We start from the raw sequence: 27,700 nt of genomic DNA on the forward strand, positions 1-27,700 counted from the left end.
TTGCTTCTCTGCGATTTCCAGCCCTCGGCCGTTGGAACATCTTGAGCTAATCCATGTAACGGCAGAGCGCGCGGCTATTTGCATTCGCCAAAAGATGTTTAGGGCCGTTCCCCCGCCCAGCGTTGACCTCTTCTGGCTGACACCTCCGTTCAGCTGGAATAACCTTTGTCTTGGCTGTTAGAAGTCGAAGCTCGCGCGGACGCCCCGCTCGTCACATTCCATGAGGCGGGTTGTGACAAACGGTCACGCGCGGCGATTTTGCGCTAAATGCTCGTTTTTAAAACAGGCGTGCTGGGTTTACCCAAGTTCCCATCGGCATGTTTTCATATCCAATTTGAGAAATAATAAAATGCACAGCTGAGGCTAATGGGAATGTTGGAAGAAAAAAAAAAAAAATAGCAATCCACAAGAGGCCGTTTGGACTTTCACAGCGGGAGAAACCGAGGAGAAAATAAGAAAATAACTATTCAAGCACTGTGCCTGCTGGCTCAGTGTCACAGCTGACTGGGACACGGGAACAGAACAGAGACATCATTAATGGAATCGGAAACAAGTGCCCTTTTCTACCACGAAGTCGAAATGTATGCTTTGAAAAAGGCTTGTGTCAATAATATTCAGCGTTTTTAACCGACGTTGCCGTACAGTAATTACCGTCCTCCCAAAAGCAGCATGGATATCTGCACTGAAAGTAATTGGCGGGGAGACATTTCAATCTGGACAAAAGTTGGGTCAGTCTGGACAGAGGGAACACGCCGTCCATCGAGCCATTATGCTGCCCACGGGGGAAAAAAAATACATTTTCAATCATTTTATGCCCGGATAGCGGCGGGATTGACAGACAAAGTAGATCAAGTGCGCGTGCAGTTTTATTTTCCCGCAGCGGTCCCAAAACATACAATCACATAAACCAACAGCTACACAAGATTGGATACGAAACACGCTCGATGTCTGCGTGTCCTCACAGAAACATGTCTTGGAAGTATTCATCAAACTCCTCCTCCCTGGGAACAACAAACAAAAGTCACAAACGTTAGTCCTGACTCAGACGGTCAGTGGGATGCTTTTATACTCATCGGCAAAGAATACAAACAAACAGACCTCGCGAAGCCTTTATTGGCTTAACTGACTGTGAGAAATTAAACTTTTCGTTCTTAGTGATGGTTCTCTTTATAGTACTACGGTGGCAGAATAAAACTGTAACATGTACATGAAGCAACAGCAGTTGAAATGTGAGAAGAAGCTCCACCGGTTCGTGTTAAAGGTTTAGCGACTTTGCCGACTATTGGGAGGTGCTTTGTGCCGAGTACCTAAGGAGTCTACCTGTGTGCTATAATAGAGATCAGTAACATATGGACGCTAAGTGGTAAAGGCCGATGGTTTTACAGCAGCTTACTGGGTCAGATTTAATATGCACAATCGCTGGCAACCTCACCTTGACTTCTCCTCCACCGCAGGGGCGGGTCCTCGCCAGTGGTCGCCTTCTGATTGGCTCTTTGGTTCATCACCAGCTTCAGAGTCTAGTGAGTGAGATTCAGCGAGCTTGTCAGTCAATACTGGAGGAGGAACAGCGAGGCTGAACAATAACCCATTTTCAGTTTTTTTTTTTTTAAGATATTCTTTTGATTGATCCAGTTTTGTCAGAACCAAGATTTGAATCATTCGCTGATCGGCCAAATGTTTAGTTGGCCCTTGAATTTGACTTACCCATGAAAATAAACCTACAAAGTAGTTAAAAACGACATGTTGTAGATTAAAAAGCCTGATAATACAATTTATTCCATGCATTCTCAAGAGCATAACACCACCAGGCAGCCGCCCATCTATGCATCCATCCATCCATCCATCCATCCATCCATCCATCCAGATCCTGGATAAACAGGACAGGGACACGGGGTAAAAGACATACTGCATTTCCTGCTGCTCACGGTGAAGGGCAAAAGGGAATAAGATTAAAAAAAGAAAAACCTCCAGAGGAATGAGGAGGGGAAAAGCAGACCTGCAGTCTGTCTATAACTCTGACACACAGGGCTAATAGATGCGTTTTCAGGAAGGGTTGTCAGGGGGTTTTCTCAAGTTTACTCACGTTTAAAAGGAGCTGAAAAGCCTGGGGAGCCCAATGTGTGGGTCTTGTTTTTGTTTTATGTGTGTGTGTGTGTTTGTGTGTGTGAGAGTTATGAACTCTACCTTTGTCCGAGTCCTTCGACTCCTCTGAGTTGTCAGAAGAGGCGGAGGGATCTGGGGAGAAACAAGAGAGAGTTACAAAATAACACTTCCCTTAATACTCAAAAGGGAGTCGTTATAGAATAATGATGCTGAATGCACAAGAAAGATGAGCTCATTTCCAAGAAGAAAACTCAAACCAGGCTGCTACCGCAGGCGGGTGGCACCTGATCCGATTACTGGCCCAATTAACGGGACAATTTATTTGGATGGACGAGGACAGGAGCTTTACTTCTGTCTCTCTTGTGTCGCTGCTTTTTGGAGTGCGAGGACGATCTCCTCCTCTTCCTCTTCTTCTCCTTCTTTGTCTTCTGTGGTGCCTCCTGGTTCTCCTCCGATGGCCGTTTAGTCTTTGCTTTCACCTCCTTCCTCCTGCAAACAGACCTACACTTTGAACGAGCAGCCGATTACAGCAGGCTTTGCATACATTTCCTCACAAAGGAGACCTTGCATACGGTCCGTAATCTTTCAGCCGCTCCTTTAGGAGATCCACATTGGTAAAGTAATGTCAAAGAAATGAGAAGCACTTACTTGTGGTGGTAATTGAGTTTGAAGGAGCATTCGGGACATAATCCTACAACAGAGACAACATGGCATCATCAATACCAACTCAAATTGCATTTTATTATTTTAATTTCATCATCATTATTACAGGAACGGTGCTGTTAGATTAATTATTGCACTTTTTATCCTGTTATACAATAACTTGTTTACACATTTAAGTCAAGACCAGCTATTATACTTCAATGATGTAATTCTGATAAATAAATCATGTGTACACTGACGTAAAGTAGTCTCAGGCCATAACCCCGTGGAACTTCTGTGTTGTGCATAATGACATCTATAATAGAACATTACGGTTTGAGACTTTGTAGAATTCGAATGCTCGGGTGTTCTGAGAAATGTGTTGATTAATTCAGTGTAACAACAACTCTATTACATTTATCAAATGTTAAGTTCGCCGGATGATGCTTCGATGCTGTCAAAAACAGTTGACATGTTATTATTGTTAATAAATAATAACTTATTATTACAAATTGGAAAAGATGTCGAGTCGTCTGGATGCCATCTTCTAAACCAGCTCGGTAACATTTCCCACTTCACTGAGTTCATGATACCTGGCGGGTCGTCCAATTACGGTAATTATTCTAACAGGATTTTCCGCGGTGTGATACTGAAATCAGGATTATTATAAGCCCGGTTTTAAAACTATGAAAAAACCCACAAGACGACATCCCCTCAGACGCAGACGCCTTTCAAGACAGAACCACCCGGGTTTTTATGCTTACGGAGTTTGACCAGTGCGTTTTTCTTCTCGCCGTGTTCCACGTAGGCAAAATTCACCTCCCAGCTCTTGAGGCCTTCCTGCGTCTCGCAGCGTTTGTTTCCACACTCAAACTGACCTGGAAGACAAAACAAGCACGTGTGCTGGATTCCTGCTTGCAGACATCTCAATGACATTCACACTATATTTCAGCCACCTGGATCTCATCTGCAGCAATTTACGGAGCACGCGGCCGTAACATTTTGCATGAATACGTGAGAGATTTAATGTCAAGCCACATTTATTGTAAAAATATTGTTTTTAAGGAATTGACCCATCGATATGTGGTAGTAGAGGAGAACGGCGTAGCGAAAAGAACGTTTTTATTCTAGAAAATTGAAATCTCCAAAGGCTTGAGATCCTGTCGGGTGACCTTCAATCCCCGCTGCTCTCCACACCCTCCCTCCTTTAACCCGCCCTCCACCTGCTCCTTCTCTTCTCTCTTTCTTTGCATCACCTCACCCCCCCGCAGGCATCCCTCCAGTCGCTGCAAAGCCCGCCCATTATCCCCAGAGGAGCTTACGGTGGCACTGATCTGGTCTCTGGGGTTCCCTCGGGAGTGACGGAGGGAGTAAGTGCGTCAGCAGTGCGTCCTCGGCTCAGGGGCCAGAAAGGCTGCTCGCTCGGCGAGAGGAAAGGGTGCCTAACCTGGAGGATGCGTTGACGTCCGGGTGAAGTGACGTCGATCGACGTGTGCTTTCACCTCACATGCCGCGGCGGATTAAGGATCTATGACGTCGGCTAAAAACACAAGACCCTGCTGGCTCGAGTCCTCGGCTGTGATTAGGTCCACTGGTCTTGTTTTTGAAGGGTCTGACATTCTATTTGTTTAAGTTAATTAATCAGTAAGAATGATTATACTCATATAATTAAAAAGTGCAATCTCTCCACTGGCCAGGCTGCCTTTGATAAATCCTCAGCCTGTGGAACAAACCGTGCAAACGGCCTCCTCTCCCGTGGGCGAGCAGTTTGGACAACTAACCTCAAGTTCAATACTCTTTTCTCTTTTGCAACTGGTATCTATCTGGTATCTACTCGACTAAGGAGCGCTTGATTTCAACGTACGTGTCCAAAGACCTGTATTCTCTCTGTCTCAGTAGATTACTGGGGGAAAAGTACAGATATTTTGAATGCAAATGTGCAAGAATCAACACACAGGTTACATGGAAACACGTTCAAGCTACCGCACATGCTGGATCACACCTTTTAAATTGGGAAGTATATGAACAGAAGATGACACGCCTGTGAGCGTGTGATGTCAAAACCGTTTTTTTTAAACTAGGACAGTTGGATCAGACCATTTTCTCCCACAGACAGCGAGCCCAAAACATCTTTTGGCCTTTGACCCCCCCTCTTGACCGCTAAGACTTAATGCTTACAAGAGAAGGTTTGGGCAGAATATAACACGAGTTCTTCTCAACAAGTCCAGTCTCTCACTCTGAGGAAGTTAACATCTCCAGTAGGGGCGGGGGGGGGGGGGGGGGGGGGGGGATGATTAGCTATTCTCTGGAAAATGTTGACCAACATCTTTTTCTCCACATCTGAAACCCTTTGCAGATATTGTATCCAACTAAAGCCCAGCATCGTAGATTAGCATTTCAAATGGACGGCATCCAACAACAGCTCGGCGACGATTCCGATGTGAAGTGCTGTGAAGAGATTTGTGTTTCCTCTGATCTGTGTCCAGCTAACAGACAATAACACGATCATGATGTACAATGATTAATTGAAAGCGAAGAAGCTATTAGGCTGAATCCATCGCTCATAACCGTATGCTGATGTGTTACGGAAGCATTATGAAAGAAAGAAAATGACATCGTCTTTGGCTAAATAGTTTAAAGGTAGAATGGGAGTTTTTATTTTACCACTAGGATTACAGAAGTCATTGCAAACAACATGCTTGTTTGACCGAATAAATGGAGTGTGTTTGGGTTAGAAAAACAAAATCGTTACTAAATCCTGCATCAGGTACCATTTAAGGTCTGTTTACAGGTGTTTTTATAGTTCAAAGACGGAATTATTTTCCTCCTAAAACACAATTAGAAGCCTTCATTTGGATCCTTCAGGTATGAATGTTTCTGAGTCAAACACAAAAAGAGAGCGAGCGGGAAGTAAAAGTAAATCGCATTCTTCAAGGACTCCTTTCAAACGAAGGCCTTCCGGGGGAAGATACTTGATCCTGATCTCGTGTAATTAATTCAAGGACACAATCTTTCCCGTCTTGTTCTCTTTCATATTAAACAAAAAAAGCTTTGGAAGAAGGAAACCTTTTCGGTACTGCACGTTCCTTCATCCCGTATCCCACCGGGGCCGTGAAAAAGAAAGCTGAGCGCTCTTTGTAATCCACCTGATTGGGTGAAGAGTAGACAGCCTTGCCTAATACCAACATGACCCGAAGTGCACAGCGAGCAGGAAATGATTAGTGGATGATTTCCCAAACAGGCGCCCGTGGGGGAGCGGAAGTGCCTCTTTGTCAGGGCTCACTTTAATTGGGACAAAAGGAGCGGTGGCCGGTGTTTAATTCATCTGTAATCAGAGGTGGATCGTGGTCACGTGACCAGCACTACATGGGGAAACCTGGACCTTAACGCAGGCATGACTAATGGAAGAATCAATCCTCCTGAGGCGATACGATAAGACACTTCTTACACCTTTAACTTGCCACATTGACGCTTTTAACTTTCAGTTAGCACAACCCCCCCTGCCCGCCTGAGCGTGGACCTTGGTTCTACCTTACAGGATTAGATTAGTATTGATTTCACTGGAGAGTTCAGTGTCCCATGCTCTAAATACTGCTTAAGATGTATTTCTGTGGGAATCATTAATGTAAACAAATCACAGACGTGACAGTTGAAGTGAAGTACCTCTGACCTGATCTAATCCCACTTCCTGTAGAGTATTACTACAAAGGGGTGAACTGTCAGAGACCAGGATTACACAGTCTTAATCTGGAACAATATATTGGCTTAGACAGCCTTCTCAGGAGCACTGGCTATGCTTGTGAGGCTGCAGCGATGCAAACATATGCATATAATTGAAAGGTGAAATGTTGTGCCTGTTGTGAATGTCCCAAAGCATATCAATGAGCTGCAGAGGCAGGTTTATCCTCCCCGAGCAACCGATATTGTCCCTCGAGGTAAACCTATAAATAGTCACTGTCACACGAAGGAGCAGCAGACCGAGAGGTGTCGTACTAATCCTGAACAATTAATCATCAAAGCGCTGCCAATCTGTCAAAGGAGGCTCTGTAGAATGAGGTGTCTCTTTCGGTGTGAGACAGAATAGGCAGCAATCGAACGGTATTTGGGGGGGGGTGGCAATGGCTGGAGGGGATTGTTCTCAAAACCAAAGACAAAGTAAGTGAAAGGCAGCAAGTCAAAGTGAAATGACACCTGTGTTAGGAAGTATCCACTGTGTAAAGTGCTCGATAAATCTCTGTCGCCATCTAGTGGAGGAGGCGGTGAACGGTTTTACGGGCAAGTTGGCAGATATGACAATCTTGGGTATGTCTTATATCCATGTTGCATAATATGTACATATTAAATGTAATACATAACAATCGTGACTGTATATGGTTTCAAAGGTTAAATTAAATCTGCACATTTCACTTTTTTCCAGCAGGAATACAATAAACACCAGAAAAATGTTTTAAATTAGGACTTGGCCATCGGCAAATAATATGTAATTCTAATGTTAATATTACACTGCACAACAAATTTAAAAAAAATAATTATATAAAACAATCAATCTAGGATGGTGTCAGTCAATGTCCTACCGTTGCCAGAAACCACTTCATCCTCAGTCCGCCAACGGAATCCAAACTGAGACAGAAAACAAATTATGATTTTGTTAGAATCTGAACTCCATAGAAAAAATAAAGCTACAGAACAAAAACTGTTATAGGGCAGCCGTAAAATCTTTATGCCGTCATTAAAAAAAATGTTTCTTGTGGAAGAAAAGACATTCGCATTTATAACTTTCTGTTAATTGAATTCTGTTGCGTGACATTCCTTCTGCAGTCTAAGTATATTCTTTGTGTGTCCCTTGTGGGCAATTTGTGGTGCAGCAAAAGAAAACCAAACCACAACAAACAATATGAAATAGAAGCACAGCAGACGAGGCGTTCAAGTGTCTCCCACTGCCGCGCAAGTGCTGGAGGGCCGGTATGTACAGTATGTGTACAAGCGTGAACCAACAGATGATGCAGCCATTAGTGTTTCTGCCAGTGACTCCGCAACACCCTCAGAACGCAATCTGTGATTCATCCGCATGCTGTCACTACTCGTGTAGCCAACACAAACAATCCGTATGTGACTGCACTTGTGTGAATAATGGGACTCATCAGTGCCTTTCAGAGTCACTAACAAATATGAATAATGTCTGAGGAAATCTAAATAAGGTGTCTTGAGTCAACTGGAACGATGTTGAAGGTTTAAACGGTAATGCCTCAACATGTTTATTTATTCTGTAATGTATCTTTCTTGCTATTAATTGTATGAGTGTGTATAAATACACACATGTATATACAGATATTTGTTTGTATGTATTTTCCAAGCTATTTTTCTGTTATTAATATTTTGCATTCTTCCCTTTTCAACAATAATAATATATTGTTTTAAACTGCAGTGCCTCTAATGATTATAGGTGATAATGGGTTGTATAAGAGAGTCACCTCTGTGAGATTTGGCAACTTCATAGTCACACTTGATTTGAGCACAGTTTAACGTATCAGTTTTAATCCCTGGCTTGAAGCCCAGTAGACACCAGAGTTGGTTCGGGTCCAAAACGCATCACACTCAATTGCAATCTTTTTTTGGCCTTTTTCTTAGCTACAGCCACACACTCATTTAATTTCGGGGCGTAATCCAACCAAAAACTGGATTTTCAAAGCAGGTGTGTCCAGGAGTTATTTTCCCCATTACTGTGTGTTGATTAACAGCAGCCTCCTAATGAGGGCACGTTACCTACATATGTGATCACTTGGATTCTGTCAACAAAAGAAAAAAGGCAACATCCTTTACTTTCTCGTCTGAAACTGGCGTCTTATTTCAGCATTTCATAACATCAAAATGGTGAGCCGGCGTATTCTAAATAGTCACTATTAGTCAGGCGTAATCAGCTACCTGTTACTGTATGCGCTGTCTAGTTGTTTGATGCCAACTGAATGCCTAATGCTGCTGTATTTTTGTTTCAGCTGGATAATACATCACTCATCCCACCTTGTTTTCCTTGTATCTGCTGAGGTCGGCGATGCAGTACTCTTTAAACAGCTTGTCGTAATACCGCTTGGCAAGTTCTTTTTCCCTGGAACAAATGCAAAGTAGAGTCAAGACATCGTCATCTGAGACAGAGCAACATTTGAAAGAACACTGAATATTACAGCAGGCCGTACTGGCAGTTGTTGATGATGAATGATTACCATGTCATGTCCTCCTCGTCCTCGTCCCTCCAGAGGAAGCGGTGATTCTCACGCAGCACATCCAGATCGGTTTTGTCTTTGTCTCTGAGGGAAAAAAAAACAATTCAAACAGATGGTAACTGCGCAGAAACTGGCTCAAATTGTTTTTAAAAAATGTTGTTGAATGAAAACAATGCACTACCGATGGTTAACTTATTCACGTTATTTTTGACAGCCGATGACGGATTGTCAGGAATTGGCTGTGGGACGACACTTACGCAGAGCGCCTGAAGTCGGCCAAATGTCCTCCATAATAAAGTATGTAGTCACCGACAAACTTCTTATGTCGCTCAAACTGAAGACATCTGGTTAAGGTCAGTCTGTCGTATATTACAATTTGCTACCTTTGAAAGGCAAAAACATTGCATGGCGTGTAATTAAGGGAACTAAGCACCTGGCATCCAACAAATGTATTTCCAAATATATTTATTTGTTATGACTGCTTGAACATGTGTATATGGCATACTAACAATAACGTGAATCATTAAAAAATAATACATATATATATATATATATATATATATATATAAATGTATGTATAAATGTATGAAAAGGATACAGCATTTAATGATATGATGTGGGCTCTTCTGTTCCTGGCCTCCTCTCTGAAAACAGAATTTGAAAGGTTAAACAAAAGAAAATTGCATTAAATTAAATGTTTTTAAATTCAAATTAATTTTGCTACCTGGAAAAAGATAACAATTATTTTGAGATGAGCAAATACATGACAAGAAGTGAGCAGCAAGCTCTGTCATGGTCATAGATAACAAAAGAATGTAACATTAAAAAACTCATATACAGTTCACGTAATAATACGATTTCAAACATTATATAAACATTTTGTTGTATTGCAGCCTTACGCTATAATTGTTTTAATTAATTCTTACCATGACTTAACACCCCTTTATAAACCTCTCACTGCTATGAAATTTACCAGAGCTTTGAGATGTGTTGCATTTTTTTTAAATACACATGCAAATCCTGTTTTTCCTTCATCACTGTTGGGTATGAAGAATGTATTTAAAGGATTTTAGCATAAAGGAAGTGAAGGGGTCTGAATGCATTGCATTTCACTGCATTTGCACAGTATCACCTGTCCACTTCATTTGAGTGTAAACTCCGGTGAGCTTTCTGGGAGTGCCGACCTTTCTGGAACGGCTTCTGTAAGATTTCTTCTTCGTGTTTCCTGGAAAAAGGTTAAAATGATTACAGCAAGCTTGTTAGTGGACGAGGTTGTCCACTCACATCAGTATACATGTAAGCTACTGGAGGCAAAAGATGGGCACTGATTAATACTTTTGTCTCTTAAATACAGTATATTAGACTTTGATCTCCTGCACTGTTAAACAGACTTTGGATAGCACAGAAACAACCCCACGTATTTGAATACATGAGAAATATAAGGACAGTAAGTCTAGGGTTGTGAAATCGTACCTTTTAAGGGCTCTCTCTGGGTCCTCTTGCTGACCATCATCATCGCTGAAGTCCGAGTCATAGCCGCCACCTCCGTGCACCTGAGCAAAATCAGGAGCTCCTTTTTACCCAACATGAGACCATTGGGGGGTTAAAGACCGCTTATGTGTGGTGAAATGTTGCTTCATGCTTGGATAATAACTACAAACCAGCAACGAATCAAGAGAGTACAACGTTAGCAGGCAACTCTGTGGGCAACTGGCTAGCGCTGCATGCTAACTGGCAAGTAACGAACAAAGGACTAAATGTTCTTCGAAACGTGTTTGAGAAGAAGGGGGGAAGATTTTCGGCTTCAAAGGAAACGTCACCTTCACAAGACTATCCATCAGTTTCCTCACTCCAGTCTTCAGCTCGCAAAGTGTTTACAAAATAAAAGGTACGTCGCTGAGTGATGACGTAGGCAGTGAGTCGTGGTATGATGACGTCTAACTGCATGCAGGTATTCTGGGAGAATGTGCCTAGAAAGGCTGAAAATAAGTCTTTGTGCGCTTTGACATGAATAAATATTAATACAGGAGTCGTTGGAATTTGTTGTAATTTCAAAATAAGATCCAGAAAAATATTTTCAGTTAAATAGTCTGTGGTTTGTTGTTCACGTTTACTTATTTGTCTAATTCCTCCACCCATTAAGTTATTATCGAATCTTTTTTTAAAACCTTTTACTAGAGTGAAAGTCATCATCATACAACATTGTCCATTAAATACAATTTTGGAAAAAAAAGTCTTTCATTTTGGATCAACTGGAACAATTACACTGATGAATTGGTTATCCGAGATCTTATTGTTTATTTCTGTATAGGAACAATGAAGAGGACGCATGCAGGCCTTTTAATTGTAAATGGAAAAAAGGGGGTATTATACTATTTGAATGTTTCTCTATGAGAGAGCATGCTACTTGGGTCATAAAGGTTGTAGGGTTGAATGCTCGTCCCAGCCTGGGAATAGAAGTCCAGTGTTTCATGACTTTTCCACAACCCACTCAACTCAACAAAGAACTCAATGTGTGACTGCAAAACAGAGGAAGCGAGAGACCAATCAGGTCAAGTGTACGAATGGCTCTCATCGTTTTCTTTAAAGTACATCTATTTATAAAATGTTGTGCCGTGTTGTCCTTTATACGGTCTGCATTTCATTCCATCAAATAATTATTATAAATTAATTGTATGGGTTTTACGATTTTGAAGGAATAAAAAAAAAACGTAATAAATGTCATTATTTTCCTACGTTACAATATCATCTTTATTTTGAAGCATTCGGTACAAACTCATCCTCTTTTCGCGGTTGATGCTGTAAGGCCAAGGCAGAGAAGAAAAGATGCCCCATGTGAATGAGTGAGTGAGGCAGGTGCGTTTGCACAGAGGCTCATGAATAGCTGCTTCCCATTAACCCCGCGCGGCTCTGAAGCGCGCATAAATAATAGCTGGCACGGCTGATGAAAAAAAGCGCACCTTGGGGCCTTCCACCCTCTCCGACCCCCACACCCCCCCATCTCTTTCTTCTCTTTCTCTCTGCCAGCAATTTACGCTTTTATTTGTTTTCACACCGGCAGCGTTGAGCCTACAACTTATTTGTAAGCTGCATACTAATAGGTCGCTTTTTTTTCTTCTTCATAATCGTTTGTGATGATTGCTTCTTCTTTTTTTTTCCCTGAATAAGAAAGATCCGTGTCTCTGTTCTCTGTTCTCTGTGTCCCGTCTGTCCTGCATTTGTAATCCGGCGCCCTTGCAGAACGAATCCGCTGGACTGGTGCCTTCCCATTGAGACGCAAGAGGCATAGACGCGAGCCTGCATCCGAGCGCAACGACGCACCGCTTCTATCATCACAACAAACACTTTTTTTTTTTGCAAACCCGCGCTTTACAAACCCTGGAGGGATTTATTTTATTTTTTTTTGCTGGGAAGTTGCGGGAGTGATCGTCCTCGACCGGGACACGAGCAATGGGGTACCCGGGCAGAGCGGTGGCAGGATGGAAGGGATGGACGCTGCTGCTTTGGGTCGCCGCCGTCAGCTGTATTCTCGCGGACGGACGGAGAGTGAGACAGGCCAGATGTCCCGCTGGATGCACCTGCACCAAAGACAATGCGCTGTGCGAGAACGTCCGATCCGTGCCTCACGCTTTCCCGTCCGACGTCGTTTCCCTGTAAGTGCACGCGGCCCTGCACCTCAATATATTCTCCGTATTGTATTGTTCACATGGTGAATTGTCAAGGAGGGTTATGGAAATACTCATTTGAGTGTGTCCGGATATTTGCATCTTTATCATACTTCATATCATACAGAACAATTTGCTTTTCTGATATACTGTCCGCCCTTGCAGATCTTTTGTCAAGTCTGGATTTAATGAAATAGTAGGAGGAAGCTTTGTTCACACGCCTGCCCTGCAACTGCTGTGAGTATATCCATCCATCCATCCATATGCATCTATCTATCTATCTATCTATCTATCTATCTATCTATCTATCTATCTATCTATCTATCTATCTATCTATCTATCTATCTATCTATCTATCTGCCTGTGTTTTTACAGAACCAGATAATGAGGCAAGACGTCCCCAGAGAACTTCTGTGGCGGCTGATATGCAGATTTTAAAGGGGGATTCTCTGTAATGGTGTCAGGATTATGCAACAGACCACATGGCTACAGAAACTAACAGCAGGGGCTGGCAAGAGAGGAGCCGTGTGTGTGTGTGTGTGTGTGTGTGTGTGTGTGTGTGTGTGTGTGTGTGTGTGTGTGTGTGTGTGTGTGTGTGTTTGCTCAGAAGATCTAAATAATGGACTTGTTCTTTCCCCCCAAAAGACAGCGCTTAGAAAAAAGAGGAACAACAATTACACACATAACTATAGAGTTTATCTCGCCGTTTCTTTGACATATGGCATCTGTTATTATACATTTGGAGAGGCTAGAGTTTCATGGGGCAATTTGTAATTGCAAATAAGCAAATTCACGGGCAAGGTCAGACTTAAGTGCTCTCTAATCACACTTTTGTTTCCGCTTATTGCACACAACAGCATGCTGTCAACAAGCATGACTTTGTCTCAGGAAAAAAACATTTTTCTGGGCATCGCTTCTTCCATATGCTCGGGTGGCACTTAATCATTCTGGATGCGCACAAAAGCTTGTGACCAGAAGGAGAGTCAATTTAACCGCGGAAAATAAATGAGTGGCATCGTCCCGTCTGTCATTATTTCCTGCCAAGGTGACCTGCGGTCTCTTAACCCCCATTATACTTAATCAATGAGGCGTCTGTGGTGCCATCGTTGGTGTAAAATGTCTCTGTCCCTGGTTTGCAACGCATACATTGAGAAATAAACATGAATGATTATATTCTCTGCATTTTGACATCTCCAGATAGAAGGTTGAAACTTATGGCCAAACATCTATTGGATTCATGTGCATTTGACTTGAGGATGAGGTGCCCACTACTGTGTATTCTTCTTGGAAACTATTCTTACATTACTGGTTTAACGTGGGACTCAGAAACATCTCTCATTTATTGTAGGACGGCCATTTCCTCTTATTTCATTCTCCGCGGTGGATGCTGAATAAGTCTGTTGTCTGTAATTCCATCCTTCTTATCCTCCGATTGTGACCTAGAGTTGCTGGTGTCAATAATATTAAACAATAAATCAAGATGATTAAGTTAGTTTGAAGACACAATGACAAAATCAAGCCTGTGTTCCTTCCTTCCGACTGTGGATTCTTTTAAGTTCAAACTAGTCAAACCTTGAGTTATGAAACATGAATAATTGAGGGTTGCTGTGGGAATTGTAATATTACTATTCTTACAGGTTTTTTTCTCCACAGATTGTTCACAGCAAATACATTGGACCTAATTGATGAGGATTCATTCATGGGTTTACCACATCTCGAATACCTGTAAGTATTTATCTTAATGGTAAGTATAAAAGGGTTCATTTATACTTGTACAGGGATGAGCAGGGGGGCGGGGGGGATAAACTATTTCACAGGTGCATATACACTAATGTTGAATATGCATACACCATGGACATCAGTCAGAAATTACATTTCCAATTTAAATCTTATAATATTGGCATTATTCATGCTGGAATGTTACACAGGTGTTGTCGCTTATGTTTCCCGATTGGAGGAGGAAGTCATTTACATCTTTATGATGTTGTGTATGGCCTTTTAAAGTAAATAACTATTGTTGTTTGTATACAGTTTATGCATTTAGAAGTAGTAGTGAAGGATTACTGTCATACTGTAAATCTGAACGTATCAAATTGCTAATGAAAAACTTCTCATTCACAGATTTATTGAAAATAACCAAATTGCATCGATATCCCCACATGCTTTCCGGGGCCTGAAAGCGCTGATACATCTGTAAGTATTTCAATTCTGCGGGGGCTGTTTCTTTTATCCTTCTTTCCTTCTCTACTTGCATAATTTAATTTTGCAAAAAGGGCACTTGAATCATTTAAACTATTCCTTCTTTCTCACCGTTTTATAAATCTTTATAATTACTCCTTATCGTTTACAATGAGGGCAGCAACGTTTATATTTAACATTTAAGTCAATTGTCTGTGGAAGAGGATTATTAGTATTCGTGTGATTCTAACATAGGACGTGCATATGTTTTCCTCTTGCGGTATCACTTTGTCACTGGCAGAAATGCAAAGCTAGGCAGAAGTGCTGTTGCCAGCGGTGACGTCCGAGGCTGAAGGTTCACTGGGATCCGGTTGCTGAAGGGCAGATCAGGATGTCCAGTTGCCTTAGTAGATCAGCAGAGTTGTTCTTCACACATTTTTGGCATAGCAAGATGAACGATTTTCTGAGCTGAGATGTCTCACAGCGTTCCGACGTTCACTAACGTGACCCGCAGTGCCGGTGTGTCTTCTGCAGACTGCATCGTGTTAAGTAATGAATAGCATGCACTGTATCTGGCTTCATGCTGTTTATGTACAATGGCACATTTTGTTGACAGAAATGAACCAAACCTTGATACAGGACATAGTCACGTGTACGCTATTAAATTTTTCTGAACTGTGGAGCTTGCCAAAACCAAAGCTTTCTAAAAATAAACAAGAACATGAATGACCTGTAGGTCAAGAGTAAATATAACGGTACTGCAACCTTACACTGACTGACCAGTATTCTCTCTCTCTCCAAGTATCTGACACATTTTGAGTTAATGCAGGGCAGCCTAAAAGCTTGCATGCTTTTGTTTCTGACTGGATGCATGTTTTATTTTTCAAGTTTAGGAAATGTTGTACTGTAAAGAAAAGAATGCAGACATAATGGGAAAACAGTTCACCAGGATTTATACATGCATGCTTTCGCTGGAAGAATGAACAGCTCTTTTGATAAAGAAGCATGAAGGAAACTGCAAATACAAGTATTAGTTGAAGATTAATGGGGAACAATAAGTTACATAAACTGGGACTGATTAAAATCAAAAATCAATAGTTTTTCTACCATTCGTGCTTCTAAAAAGAATAACTTCACTGATTGCAAGCAAGCAGATTGTCAGCCTGCGTTCATCATGCCTCGAGCAGGGATGTCATTGATTATTGACAGATAGAGGCTAAATCCACATCAGAGGATTTTTCAGCATGCTTTGTTCACTGATGCAGCAAACATCCCATTATGAGAGCATAATCAATACAAGACAAAACGTCATCCCTCTAGTGGCTCGTGGAGAGAAAGCACACAATGAGATTCTGACCTAATGATACAATTTCTTCTGCAATTACAGAAGAGCTGGTATTAATGTTCCATTCAAAAACTAGCGAATGCCAAATATTTACGGGACGCATTAAAGTTGAACCCTTTTTGGGAAATACCCTCATTCATTTGTTGTTGTTCAAGAGTTGGAGGAGAAGATCAATACCATAACCACTCAATACGAAGGTGCAGCCACGAGTCGGTCAGCATAAAGACTGAAAACGAGAATAACAACTGGGGAAAAGTCAATCACAAAATCACACAATCATTTTGTCTTATTAGGAACAGAATACAACAACGTTACGTTTTACGGGGAAACCAGCTTTGAATCCAGGAAGTCACTGTGCCTGGCCGTGGAATTGTCTAGGAAATAACTTTGTGTTTATGTATTGTGCATGTGATATGATGGGATAAAGTGCTCTTTTCCTGTTTCAAAGCTTTGTTTGTTTTTGAGGAACAAAGGATGTCGGATGAACACATTAGAGAACCTTTAATACGTCATTAAAGCACAGAGACGGAAATCCTCACCGCCCTGCTCCATCTATCCTGTTCAAATTCTCAAGTAAAATGGCCTGCGTCTCTCTGGAAAACCAACCCTCAAATAAATAATGCAGTGTTCACGAATTACGCTGACATTTCACTTCATTCACTTCTCTGGTTTGGAGTTCAGTCTCCAAAGGGTCAGGGTTTGGTTGGTTTTAACAGCCATGTAGATATATTATTCACTTGATTAACTATTCATTATTTGACAGCTGTTACATTATTTAACAATGTCCCCCAAAAGTTGTCAAAGCTTTGGCCTCTATTACATTAGGTTGCTTGTCACTTTGTTTGAATGAGTTAATTCTACTCTACCTCAAGTCCATTTGGCTAACAGAAGAAAACTGTCGCGGTGTAATAAGTCGTTGTGCAGTGTGCAGGCCGGGTACGGTCCACCATTAACTCCATCACTGTGTGGGGTATATTGTCTCTTTTTTTTCATTAGAAGTCTGGCTTACAACAACCTTGAGACGTTGCCAAGAGATGTCTTCAAGGGTATGGATGCTTTGACAAAAGTGTGAGTTTGGTCTTTCTTTCACTCGGGTGACTAATCAGCTAATTCATTCTTTTTTTTTAGTTTTTTTTTCTGAAATATTCAAGTGGACTGATAGAACACACTATTTTTTGGCGGGGATGGGAAAGTCCGTACAGCAATTGTGCAAAATCTTCCTTTGTGATTTATGGTGGCATAGTAAAGAATGAAAAAGGTAATCTCTCATGAAACAGAGGTTTCAAAAGACAGAATCTGGAGACAATGAAGATTAAATGAAGTGAGAAGAATCTCGCTTCTTGTGTCTAAGGACACTGTAGAAGAAGCCGTGTGAGTGTGGATTAAATACACACATGCGAGTTCCAGTAGAGACCACTCAGGAGATGGGACACTTGTTGTTGAGGCTTTCCTGGCTTAAAGCCAAAGTGCAACCCAGAAGGGGATGTGGGGTGAGGGGAGGGGTGGTGGGGGGGGCAGTAAACAGACACTGGGGTTGAAAATAATAAGCCTGAATTATATGTTTCAATTGTAAATACAATTATGATTGTGTGTCCTCAAAAAACGATCCGTGCGTGCGTGCAGGGATCTCCGTGGCAACAACCTAATTTGCGACTGCAAGCTCAAGTGGTTGGTGGAGTGGATGCACCACACTAACGCCACCCTGGACCAGATCTACTGCAGCGGCCCGCCGGTCCACCAGGGGAAGAAGATCAATGACCTGCTGCCGCATTCCTTTGACTGCATCATAGCGGGTATTATCTTCCGTCACAGGAGCACTAAACCAACATTAGCCATCTGTCACTGGTTAACTTCCTCACCCTCTACACTCTAGTTTCCCTTTTTTGTTCCCATGGACAAGATGGAAGGACGGAATTCGTCATCGTGTCATGTTCTTTTCAGAGTTTGCCTCCTATCAGTCGTTGAAGTTCGAGTCCATCTCGGTGGGGGCCTTCGCCTTTGGCGAGGATCAGTTCGTCGTGTTTGCGCAACCGTTCGCGGGGACGTGCAGCTTCCTGGAATGGGATCACGTGGAAATGACCTTCAGAACTTACGACACCATCGAAAGTGGGTTCATGTGCGCGAGCAAAGGGCAGCATCGCTGTCACGGTGGAGTCCTGTGACCTATTGTTAAAGAGGTCATCTCTCCGATAATAACTATTTATTTTTTTACCGCTCAGGCACCTCCACTGTGGTCTGCAAGCCCATGGTGATCGACGACCACCTCTTTGTCATCGTGGCCCAGTTGTTCGGGGGCTCGCACATTTACAAGCGCGACACCTCCGCCAACAGGTTCATCAAGATCCAGGACATCGACATCCTGAAGATTCGCAAACCCAACGACATCGAGACGTTCGTTATCGACGGAGAGTCTTTCTTTGTCATCGCTGACAGCTCTAAGGTAAAGCTGCTCATTTTTAAAAGTGCCTGATGTGATTACGTTTGATTGTGCAGGTGTGTCTGTCATGTCCATGTCAGCCGACCTTTGCCTTGTTGGCCTTTTACCTTTCTGCCCACACCGAGCACAGATCCGTCCGTCTGGTTTTCCACCGCTTGAGCTGACATTTTGCACATGTTTTTCCTCGCAGGCGGGCTCCACCACCGTGTACAAATGGAACGGCAATGGCTTCTACTCGCACCAGTCACTCCACCCGTGGTTCCGCGACACGGACGTGGAATATCTGGAGATCTCCGGCAAACCCCACCTCATCTTGTCCAGCAGCTCCCAGAGGCCCGTCGTCTACCAGTGGAACAGGAGCAAGAAACAGTTTGAACGCAGGACTGACATACCGGACATGGAGGACGTCTTCTCTGTCAAACACTTCCAGGTCAAAGGTCAGAGCTGCAGCTCGAGTAGTAGTGCTGTAAGCGTTTTATTCTTGCACGGACTCAAAATACTCCCTGGAAGCACCCAGTTGTTGCTTCATTTGCGTTGAGTTTTCGATGGTAAACAACAGGTGCTTGGAAAATGATTCAGAACACATAGATTGCTGCCACATGGCTCTCAATATGGAGACGGCGTAGCCGACGGCTAGCAAAGCGTTTACCCTGTATTTCCTTTGATGTGGTTAAATTTACATTAATGTATCACACCCTTGTGTGCTGTGATCTATTACGCTTAAGATCCTCACAGGCATTGGTTTTGTGTGCAGTAACGGGCGATGTCACCGTTTTTTAGCACAGATGATCTACTATGGCCAAGCAGCCATAGATTACCAGCTGTTACTTGGAATTACATACACTGTCTTTTTGAAGTTTTCTGTTTCAGATCCGGATTTAGCGGCCGCGTGTGTAAACTAAACTGTCCATTATATCATTCCAAAGGTGAGCTGTTCATTTGCTTGACAAGATTCATCGGGGACTCCAAGGTGATGCGCTGGGACGGTGCCATGTTCAAGGAGGTCCAGACATTTCCCTCCCGCGGCTCCATGGTGTTCCAGCCTGTCTCCGTCGGCAACTGGCAGTATTCCATCCTGGGCAGTGATTATTCACTGACGCAGGTCTACCAGTGGGACGCTGAGACGAGCCAGTTCGTCCCGTCTCAGGAGCTGAATATCCAGGCACCTCGAGCATTTTCTTTGGTTTCCATCGACAGCCGCGTGTTCCTACTCGCATCCAGCTTCAAGGGGAAAACTCAGATATATGAGCACCTGATGATCGATTTGAGTAATTAAACTTCTCGTCTAATTTGGGAGAAATGGTGTACAATACCATTCCCATGCTATCTTTCGTGATTGTGTCTTTCCACCACACAGTTCGGGACTTTTAAGTTGAGATGAAATGGTCAAAATTCCTACACTTGTTATGATCAACGAGAATTAATTTCATATTCTTTCCATGTTAGTGAAAATACAGTCTCTGCTGCCAACGTTTGGCATAGCTTCTATCATTTTGATAAACTCCTCATATTTTCATCTTGATTACTCGCTATTTGAAAATGCCTTAATCTCCATTTGAAAAAACTTAAGAGTGCGAGCTGACTATCTTTCAGGAAAAACAAGCTATGAAAACATTTTTTTCTATTATTCTATCTTTGCGGGTGTTTTTATAGTTAGTGGTAATCATACATCTATGTCTCTCCATTTCCATGCATTTTTATCTTGTATTTGATAGGAAAGAGTTTGGTAGTGCTAATGATCTTGCAATAACAGGCAAATGGGAAAAACATTCAAGCTGAAGGTTTCAGGTAAAAGTGTGTTTTTTTTGGCGAAAAGAAATTACGAACATAGAAAAAAAACGTTTCGTAATTTTTGTCTTTAAATTGACTACAAAGTTGAATGTCGTTTAGAGAGAATATTCACGATGGAAGATATGTCGTCTTTCTACACAACCAATGGGTCACACACCAGGTCAGGGTTGTTCGTCTGCTTGTAGAAGATGGACAATTTCCTAAAATATTTTTCAAATTCGAATGTAAGCCAAGCTTTGTGATCATTTAACAGCTGCAACGAGTTGGCCGCGGTGAGGAGTAGTTTGTCACTATAAGACTTGCGCTTGAAAATAATACAAGCTTCCAACCAAATATACATAAAGTTAGAACAACTTTTTGGTGATTATGCACATTTTTCCAGCCCATTTTGCTTGCTCGTCAACCTAATAGTCTTTTGTAATAACTTACCACAAAGAAGTGACCCTAATATATCAAACGAATCCTCTAAACGCAGCAAGAAACTGAGAAAAAAAAACCTTATCTGTCCATCCTACTCGACCGTTGACCCTCAGTTAATCAAGACTACACGCGAGATGCAGACACTGGGTGTCGATGCCTGATGGATGCCTCACCGGAAGTGGATTATGGGACAAAACCATTGTTGTGTTTACTCTGTAACTATAAAGCCAACCACTGTGCAGCACCTGGTACCTGTGCTTTCACACGGTCCTCTTAGTCTGACACAAAGGAGGACCGAATAACAGCTTCACTGGTTTGCCAAATATAATGTTTACAGTACGGTGAAAATTAATTTGTGGTGTTGCTTTTGTATGTAGAGAAGACCCTAGACCAATTCATTTTTCTTATAGATATAGAATTTGACGTTGACACGCCGCGTAACATGCTGCTTCTGCAAAGCGGTGTGCCAGTCTGATCTGGTTAGCTGAGAATAGGAGATAATAGCCATTCATTTGTCATCTCCCTCATTGTATTTTCTGTACAGCAGTGTTAATAAAGTACTAAAATGTTAAATCACTGATTCTGTTTTTTTTGGTGGGGGTTATTCGCCACTATAAATGTTTTCAAATTATTATTTACAGTAAATCGACCACAGGCCAACTCCCACTCATACATAATTATGGGTTAGGGTTAGTTTTGGGGAAAACAAATAAAGTCATAATCATCCAACACTGAGACCTCTTGTTGTTATTATGTAGACATATGCTTCCTTCCCCCCCCTCTGTACATTATAGAGCTTTAGGCGACTTGTGGTTGGTTCACATCTCCACTGCCTCCCTCGTGCACGCTGGCTAATGTTTTAATTATCCCGCGGTGCCGCTTTCGGGTCCAGTTCCGCCCCCCAGCGGGCAAAGCAACCACCGCACGGGACCGCGTCTGCCTCCCACCGAGGTTAGTCATTAACTTCGCCTTCCCGGCCTCCCGGGAGTAGGCGGGTGGGTGCTGCTGAAGAAAGCGGACGACACCTCCTGTCCCGAGGCATGCTGCCGCTCAGCCGCCGTCACATCTCACCATGGGCGACCGGGACCGCGCTGCGCGCCAGCGGGCTTTGTGCGTAGAGGACGACGGCGGCGTCGCCGTCGTGTTTCACCGGGTGGACAGCGACGACGGCGGCGGCGACGAGGAGGAGGAGGAGGAGGAGGAGGAGGAGAGTGGCGGGGATGAGCGGGCGGAGGCGAGGATCCAGCTGCAGAGCGACTACGCCGACGATGCCGAAGGCGCGAGGGGAGGAGGCGGAGGAGGAGAGGGAGGAGGCGGCGGGAGAAGCTCGCTATGCCCGCCGGCGTGTTGCGTCGCGGCGCGCGCCCAGAAAGCCGCGGGCGACGGTAGGAACCGCGCGTGACTTGAAAAAAGAGCGAAAACGTGTCGGTGGCCGCGACGGGAACGCGGATGCAGAAGCCGGGAAGGGGGAGCGATAAGCAGCCGGCGAAGCAATGGCTTCCCGTCGAAGCCGGTGTTAGCCGCGTGTTATATAATCGTGCAACGTCACGTATCGGTAACATCGCGGGTGACGTCACGGGGAGGCTATTAGCCGATTAGCAGGGACACGGCTGACAGGAAACACTTTTAAAAGCTTTACAGTTAAGAAAATGTACTTTCTTTTCCTCCGCGGCCGACACGAATGATGCAATGTCAGAATAGGCTTTATATCTCAGAAGTACGTCACTTATTACTTTTTTATGAATAGAAACTATTTATGATAAATTACTAGATTTCAGAATGAATCGGTACTATATGATGGTGTCCATATATCTCAATGTACACTGTATCTAATAATAACAACTGTATCATGCAGATAAAGACACAATGCTTCAACATTTGCAAGATGACTTTGCACTTTTACTGTGGAACCATACCTGTGGCTTTTTTGCGGCCCATACAAACATTTCCACCCATACAGCCACACAGCTACGAACCTGAATATCTTTTGCAACTCAGTATAAAGTGATGCGTGTTTGTGTAGAAGTTAACAGGGATGTGAGCGATGTGCTCAAGGACCACGTGAAAAGGCCCGCTGACACACTAAAAGCCTACTAGACGATAAATACACTTCAAATTCTACACATCTTGACCGTGTGAATGTTTTCATAATAATAGACTATCAAAATAGTCACTATATTAGGCAGTAATAATTCTGGACAGAAATGAATTTATTCTATCAGAAGTTAGTAATGTGAAATACTAGCGTGATAATACAATCATAATGTTTTACAAAATTACATTGACCAAGTCAAAAAATGAATGTAATGCTGATACGTTAATGTAACAATGTAATACTAACCCTGTCTATGTCTACACGGCACAGTTGCAGAACTGGGAATAAAAATAAAAGTGCTCTTGGCAAAAGGCTGAGAAACCTAATCCCGTGTACAATAAAGGAAATGCGCAGCAGGCCGCTCGTTGTGGGCAAATACAAAGGAAGATGTTTGACTGACCTGAGGTCGGAATGTAATCTCCACAAGCATATCAGTTTGTTATTGTAACGGCAGGGTTTGCAAACACTGCACTGCTGTCTTTAGCAGCACCTACTGCTCGGTGACTGTGTCAACAGAGGCACGGCCGAATGAACAGGCTTTTCATTATAACTAGTTTTGTTGTATGCAAGCAAACACGCATGTAAACACAATGGGCAATATCAAGGTTAGCAAAAATAGGTGTAGAAAGTAATTATTGCCAAAGGTAAAAAAAAAAAAAAGCAAGCAATATTTTTACCCCTCTTCACTTTCTTTCTTATAAACAAACTGTTCTTTGACTCCGTTTTTTTCCAGATGCAGGAAAACCAAAGACATGTCCGGGTCTCGGCCTGTTCTACGCTTTGCTGTCCACCGTTTTCTTCTCCATCATTGCAGTCCTGGTGAAAAGCATCCAGGGAGTCCACGCCATCGAGATCAGCGCCATACGCTGCTTCTTCCAGATGCTCTTCACTTTGCCGTTACTCATCTACCACAAGTGAGCATGAAGCACAAACTCCCGACATTTAGATTTTATTTTTCGATAGTCTCCACAGTCATGTAGCACATGAGCCTTTCATTAGTCCTCATGCCTGGCGTCCCACCCCATCAGCAGGTACCATGCGTTAACGAGCAATCTTTGCTCAAACAAGTTTAAGTTGTCTCAAAGCTGTGAGAGACGTGTACGTTTATTATTCCCATAATCCACTCATTGAAACATACAGCATGTAGACGGGTGTTAGGATGCTTTTGAATAAAGCCTTCCTACATGAAGTTATATGCTTTTTATATATGTATATATATATATATATATATATATATACATGCTAATATGCTAATAACATATCGTATTCTTAAGCGCAATAAAATGAAATAATCCAAAGAACTGAACCACTAAGAGATAGTACACGATGGGAAAGAAGCGTCTGGCAATAATTAATTGTACTTTCGATTTCCTTTGTTCCTCAAGCTTGCTTCTGGTTTAGTTTTTGCACGAATGGATGTAAAACGTAATTCCCAAAGACTGCCACTAGTATTTTGATTCATTCATTTACCTCTTTGTCCATCCATCCATCCGCCCACACGTCCTCTACGTTGTTCTTTGTTTTTTACATCTGTCATAATCAACTTTCCACCTCTCCTTTCAGCCCAATCCGTTCGTCACTTAACCACCTACTATCTGTCGTCTCTCAGCTCGCTCTGCTGCTCAATTCGTCTCTGTTCCGTCCCTGTCTGAAATATCAGTTTTATTACTTCCCCTGTCGGTCAGTCTACTCATCCAGCCACCCAGTCATTCATTCATCCATCACCCTCATATCTCTGATCCTGCAGGACGGGTTTCCTTGGTCCCCGAGACAAACGTGTTTATCTGGTGCTTCGGGGATTAATTGGCTCCAATGCCATGATCCTGCTCTTCTATGCAGTTCAGCAGATGCCGCTGGCGGACGCCACAGTCATCATGTTCAGGTAGGATCGACATTGATTGTAGATTATGCAAATATCAATAGATTGACTGTCACATTTTTTCCCCAATCTTGTTCTCTTCCCTCTCCCCTTATTCTTCTATATGTTTTTTCACATGCTCTCTCTAACTCATTGCCTCCGTCTTCCAGTAATCCCGTCTTTACGTCCCTCCTGGCCTGGATCTTCCTGAAGGAGAGGTGTACAATCTGGGACTGCGTCTTCACAGTGTTTACCATCAGTGGGGTCCTTCTCATCGCCCGCCCACCATTCCTCTTTGGCGAACAGCGACGCGGCATCGAGGGCAACTACGGCAACCACCTCAAGGGGACAATCGCTGCATTTGCAGGTGACCCGAGTAGAACACAGTGAAGTTTGTTTGATTACAATAAATAGGAAAACGTGTTGTTGTTCTGTAGGAAGTATGATAGAGTAACATCTCTTGGCCCGTGGTTGCCTTACCCGGGAGTGTTAATGTTTGAGGGTCTCCACCCAATCGTGGTGCTCAAAAAGCTTCTTCCCTTGTCGAAGAATGTTGTTTAATATTCATCCAGATTTTCCGATAAGCACCAAAAAGCAGCTTTGGGAAACCTTGTTTAAAGCTGTTTGGAATTCGAATTTTCTATCAAGCAGGAATGGCGTATTTACGTGTCATGATCCTCAACTTTGATCCAACCTGCAATCAACAGTTCTATTTTGTTTCTTTTGCACCACTCAAGTGTCTCGAAATGTGCCCAAATAAATTAGGAGCTTCATGTAACTTATTAACAGCACACTGCTTTGTTTTTGAGATTGCTGCACAACTTCTTTCTCAAACCACTACAGGAGCGATCGGGGCGGCGTTTACGTTTGTTGTCCTGCGCAAGATGGGGAAGAGCGTCCACTACTACCTCTCCGTCTGGTACTACGCCGTCATCGGCTTCGTCGAGTGCATCATCGCCGTGTCCGTCCTCGGGGAGTGGAAGATCCCGTACTGCGGCCGCGACCGCTGGCTGCTGATGCTGATCGCCGTCCTGGGCATCGCAGGCCAGACCTTCCTCACAAAGGCCCTGCAGATCGAGAAGGCGGGACCCGTGGCCCTGATGAGGACACTCGACGTCGTGCTGGCGTTCATCTTCCAATTCATCTTCTTCAACCGCGCGCCGACCATGTGGAGCCTGGGGGGGGCGCTGTGCGTCGTGGTCAGCACGAGTGGAGTGGCGCTGCAAAAGTGGTACAGCAACTCGCGCAAGAGCTGAGAAGGATGCTGTGGTGTTTGTACTGTTTTCCTCGTTATATGTTCAGCATTTTACTTGTTTCTTACATGGAAACCTACGAGGAGGCTTAAACTCTTTTGAGAGTTATAAGGCAGCTTTTGAAGGATATCCGTAGTCCCATTTTACATTTTAGTCCTGAATGAAATAGCCAAAGCGAGAGGTCTACTGCATTAGGACCATTTATCCTGCGTTACATTAATTAGCAACGAGGGTAGAAAGAAAGAAAGAACACAACATATTTCATCGTATTGTGGTTCGCACGAGTCACTTTTGAGTGACTTATCTGCAAACTAGTAACGATACAAGCAATAAAACTGGGATCACTCTGTCAATAATATAATGCAAACCAAAAAGCAACCGTAGCACTTAAATACACAGTAAAGCAGAAAAACAGAAATAAATTAAACTAATTTCCCCACGTTATTCAGAAACAGAAGTTTTTTTTACTTGAAAACAGCAGTGCGATTCACTCAGGGATCCACATAGGAAATGCACAGTCTTTAGTGATTTCATTCTTATCCTGCCTCCTCTTACATAAGACGATAATAAGCTAATATCCATTATTATACGATGCATATTTATCTTTGAAGTGCCTTACGCAGGGAACTCTAACCTCCGGCTCCTCTTGGGGGAGCAGTTCCGCCACCAGCGACGTCTTCTGGGCAGCTCCCACGTGTGATTGTGCATATTTCTGAATATGAATTAGGATGCTTCTGAAAAAGAATCAACCCACTAAAAAATTTAACAGCCTTTTTTTAATGAGCCAACTAATGCGTAACTGTCTTCTCTGAAAGAGTCTAGTTAGTCCTCAAGAGTCTAAAAATATATTTCCCATGAAGCTTAAAGTGGCTTTTTGTGACGAGAGGGTAAAAATAAAGTTTCAGTTACCCACTACTTTAATTTAACAAATAATACTGTAGTTTTATTTGGCTGAAATACAGCTCGAAAAGGAAGGTAAATATCCTGCTAGCCTGCTATTTATTATATTACAGTTTCTTCCTTTCGCCCTTGTCTTGTAATTATAGTTTAGCTTCTTCTTCTAATTCTCTTCTTTACTGGGATATTTACAATGAGCGTCGCAATGCTGGACAAAGCACTTTCCTATGAGCACTTATTTGCTGTGGTGGTGATGATGGAGATCAGTTCATTCAATTCTGATGCTACTTAGTAGTTTTAAATAGTTGAATGTAGTTTAATGCATCACTTGATATGATGAACAGTGCTGTTATAAGTGTGAAATTGATGAAATCAAATGTGTTCCTAGTATTCTGCTTTAGTGTGGAGGAAAAAGTTGGAAGACACTGTGACATTCTTTTTAAATACATCTTTGTCGTACTGAAGACTTAATGTTCCCCCAAGATGTTGAGACACTACTTTTAAGTCCTTTTTTGATCAGATTATCAATTAAATTGACTTGAATGCTAATAGCTTAAGCACAATGTGTTGTTTTTCCATCCAATGGTAAACAATAAAAAATATTTCAGGAGCCATAAGCTTTGCAAGTAAGGCTGATTTTGGATTTTTAAACTATGCTTTAGTGGAATTTAATCGTTTCTGACTGTTTCTGTAATGTGTTACATCGACATATTCTAAAAGATGTATATTTCTGCATAGTGATTGATTATATTTAGTATACTATCATTTGATATTAAAGTATATGAATATTATAAGTCA

The 27,700-nt window shown here is 42.6% G+C and overlaps 3 protein-coding genes across 5 annotated transcripts; 2 read left to right on the plus strand and 1 right to left on the minus strand.

Annotated features, from left to right (window-relative positions):
• Positions 1–848: 848 nt before the first annotated feature.
• fra10ac1 (FRA10A associated CGG repeat 1) lies at positions 849–10,905 on the minus strand. The gene is made up of 14 exons (XM_040175755.2): positions 10,784–10,905; positions 10,437–10,516; positions 10,096–10,188; positions 9,562–9,607; positions 9,221–9,297; positions 8,964–9,047; positions 8,764–8,848; positions 7,320–7,365; positions 3,510–3,623; positions 2,752–2,794; positions 2,453–2,592; positions 2,185–2,235; positions 1,433–1,517; positions 849–1,001 (listed from the first exon to the last, which is right to left on the minus strand). Exons 1-14 carry the CDS (start codon positions 10,799–10,801, stop codon positions 959–961), a joined length of 1,005 nt encoding a protein of 334 aa, XP_040031689.2. The 5' UTR covers positions 10,802–10,905; the 3' UTR covers positions 849–958.
• Positions 9,176–21,372, plus strand: lgi1b (leucine-rich, glioma inactivated 1b). Of its 3 annotated transcripts, none has more exons than XM_078103518.1 (11): positions 9,176–9,316; positions 12,204–12,616; positions 12,794–12,865; positions 14,282–14,353; positions 14,750–14,821; positions 17,148–17,219; positions 17,775–17,944; positions 18,093–18,257; positions 18,371–18,591; positions 18,779–19,025; positions 19,515–21,372. In XM_078103518.1, the coding sequence occupies exons 2-11, from the start codon at positions 12,414–12,416 to the stop codon at positions 19,862–19,864; spliced, it is 1,644 nt and encodes a 547-aa protein (XP_077959644.1). In that variant the 5' UTR covers positions 9,176–9,316; positions 12,204–12,413; the 3' UTR covers positions 19,865–21,372. The 3 variants fall into 3 exon arrangements, with proteins under 3 accessions (XP_077959644.1, XP_077959643.1, XP_040031687.1); XM_078103517.1 differs by lacking the exon at positions 9,176–9,316 and adding an exon at positions 10,714–10,851; XM_040175753.2 differs by lacking the exon at positions 9,176–9,316 and having other exon boundaries at positions 11,846–12,616.
• On the plus strand, positions 21,372–27,700 carry slc35g1 (solute carrier family 35 member G1). Its single transcript, XM_040175754.2, has 5 exons — positions 21,372–22,184; positions 23,628–23,808; positions 24,642–24,776; positions 24,923–25,119; positions 25,596–27,700. Exons 1-5 carry the CDS (start codon positions 21,872–21,874, stop codon positions 26,006–26,008), a joined length of 1,239 nt encoding a protein of 412 aa, XP_040031688.2. The 5' UTR covers positions 21,372–21,871; the 3' UTR covers positions 26,009–27,700.

This window comes from Gasterosteus aculeatus, chromosome 5 (assembly GCF_964276395.1).
Source record: "Gasterosteus aculeatus chromosome 5, fGasAcu3.hap1.1, whole genome shotgun sequence".
Classification (NCBI taxonomy): domain Eukaryota; kingdom Metazoa; phylum Chordata; class Actinopteri; order Perciformes; family Gasterosteidae; genus Gasterosteus; species Gasterosteus aculeatus.

What these genes read in the sequence shown, in the direction of transcription:
- lgi1b (XM_078103518.1), top strand. Translation starts at nt 12,414, where the DNA reads ATGGGGTACCCGGGCAGAGCGGTGGCAGGATGGAAGGGATGGACGCTG. An exon ending in ATGGATGCTTTGACAAAAGT is followed by an intron (nt 17,220 to 17,774) that starts GTGAGTTTGGTC and finishes GCGTGCGTGCAG; the next exon opens with GGATCTCCGTGGCAACAACC. An exon ending in AACTTACGACACCATCGAAA is followed by an intron (nt 18,258 to 18,370) that starts GTGGGTTCATGT and finishes TTTACCGCTCAG; the next exon opens with GCACCTCCACTGTGGTCTGC.
- slc35g1 (XM_040175754.2), top strand. Translation starts at nt 21,872, where the DNA reads ATGGGCGACCGGGACCGCGCTGCGCGCCAGCGGGCTTTGTGCGTAGAG. An exon ending in CCAGAAAGCCGCGGGCGACG is followed by an intron (nt 22,185 to 23,627) that starts GTAGGAACCGCG and finishes GTTTTTTTCCAG; the next exon opens with ATGCAGGAAAACCAAAGACA. An exon ending in GACAATCGCTGCATTTGCAG is followed by an intron (nt 25,120 to 25,595) that starts GTGACCCGAGTA and finishes AAACCACTACAG; the next exon opens with GAGCGATCGGGGCGGCGTTT.
- fra10ac1 (XM_040175755.2), bottom strand. An exon ending in AAACTCAATTACCACCACAA is followed by an intron (nt 2,593 to 2,751) that starts GTAAGTGCTTCT and finishes GTCTGTTTGCAG; the next exon opens with GAGGAAGGAGGTGAAAGCAA. An exon ending in GCGGTGGAGGAGAAGTCAAG is followed by an intron (nt 1,002 to 1,432) that starts GTGAGGTTGCCA and finishes TGTTGTTCCCAG; the next exon opens with GGAGGAGGAGTTTGATGAAT.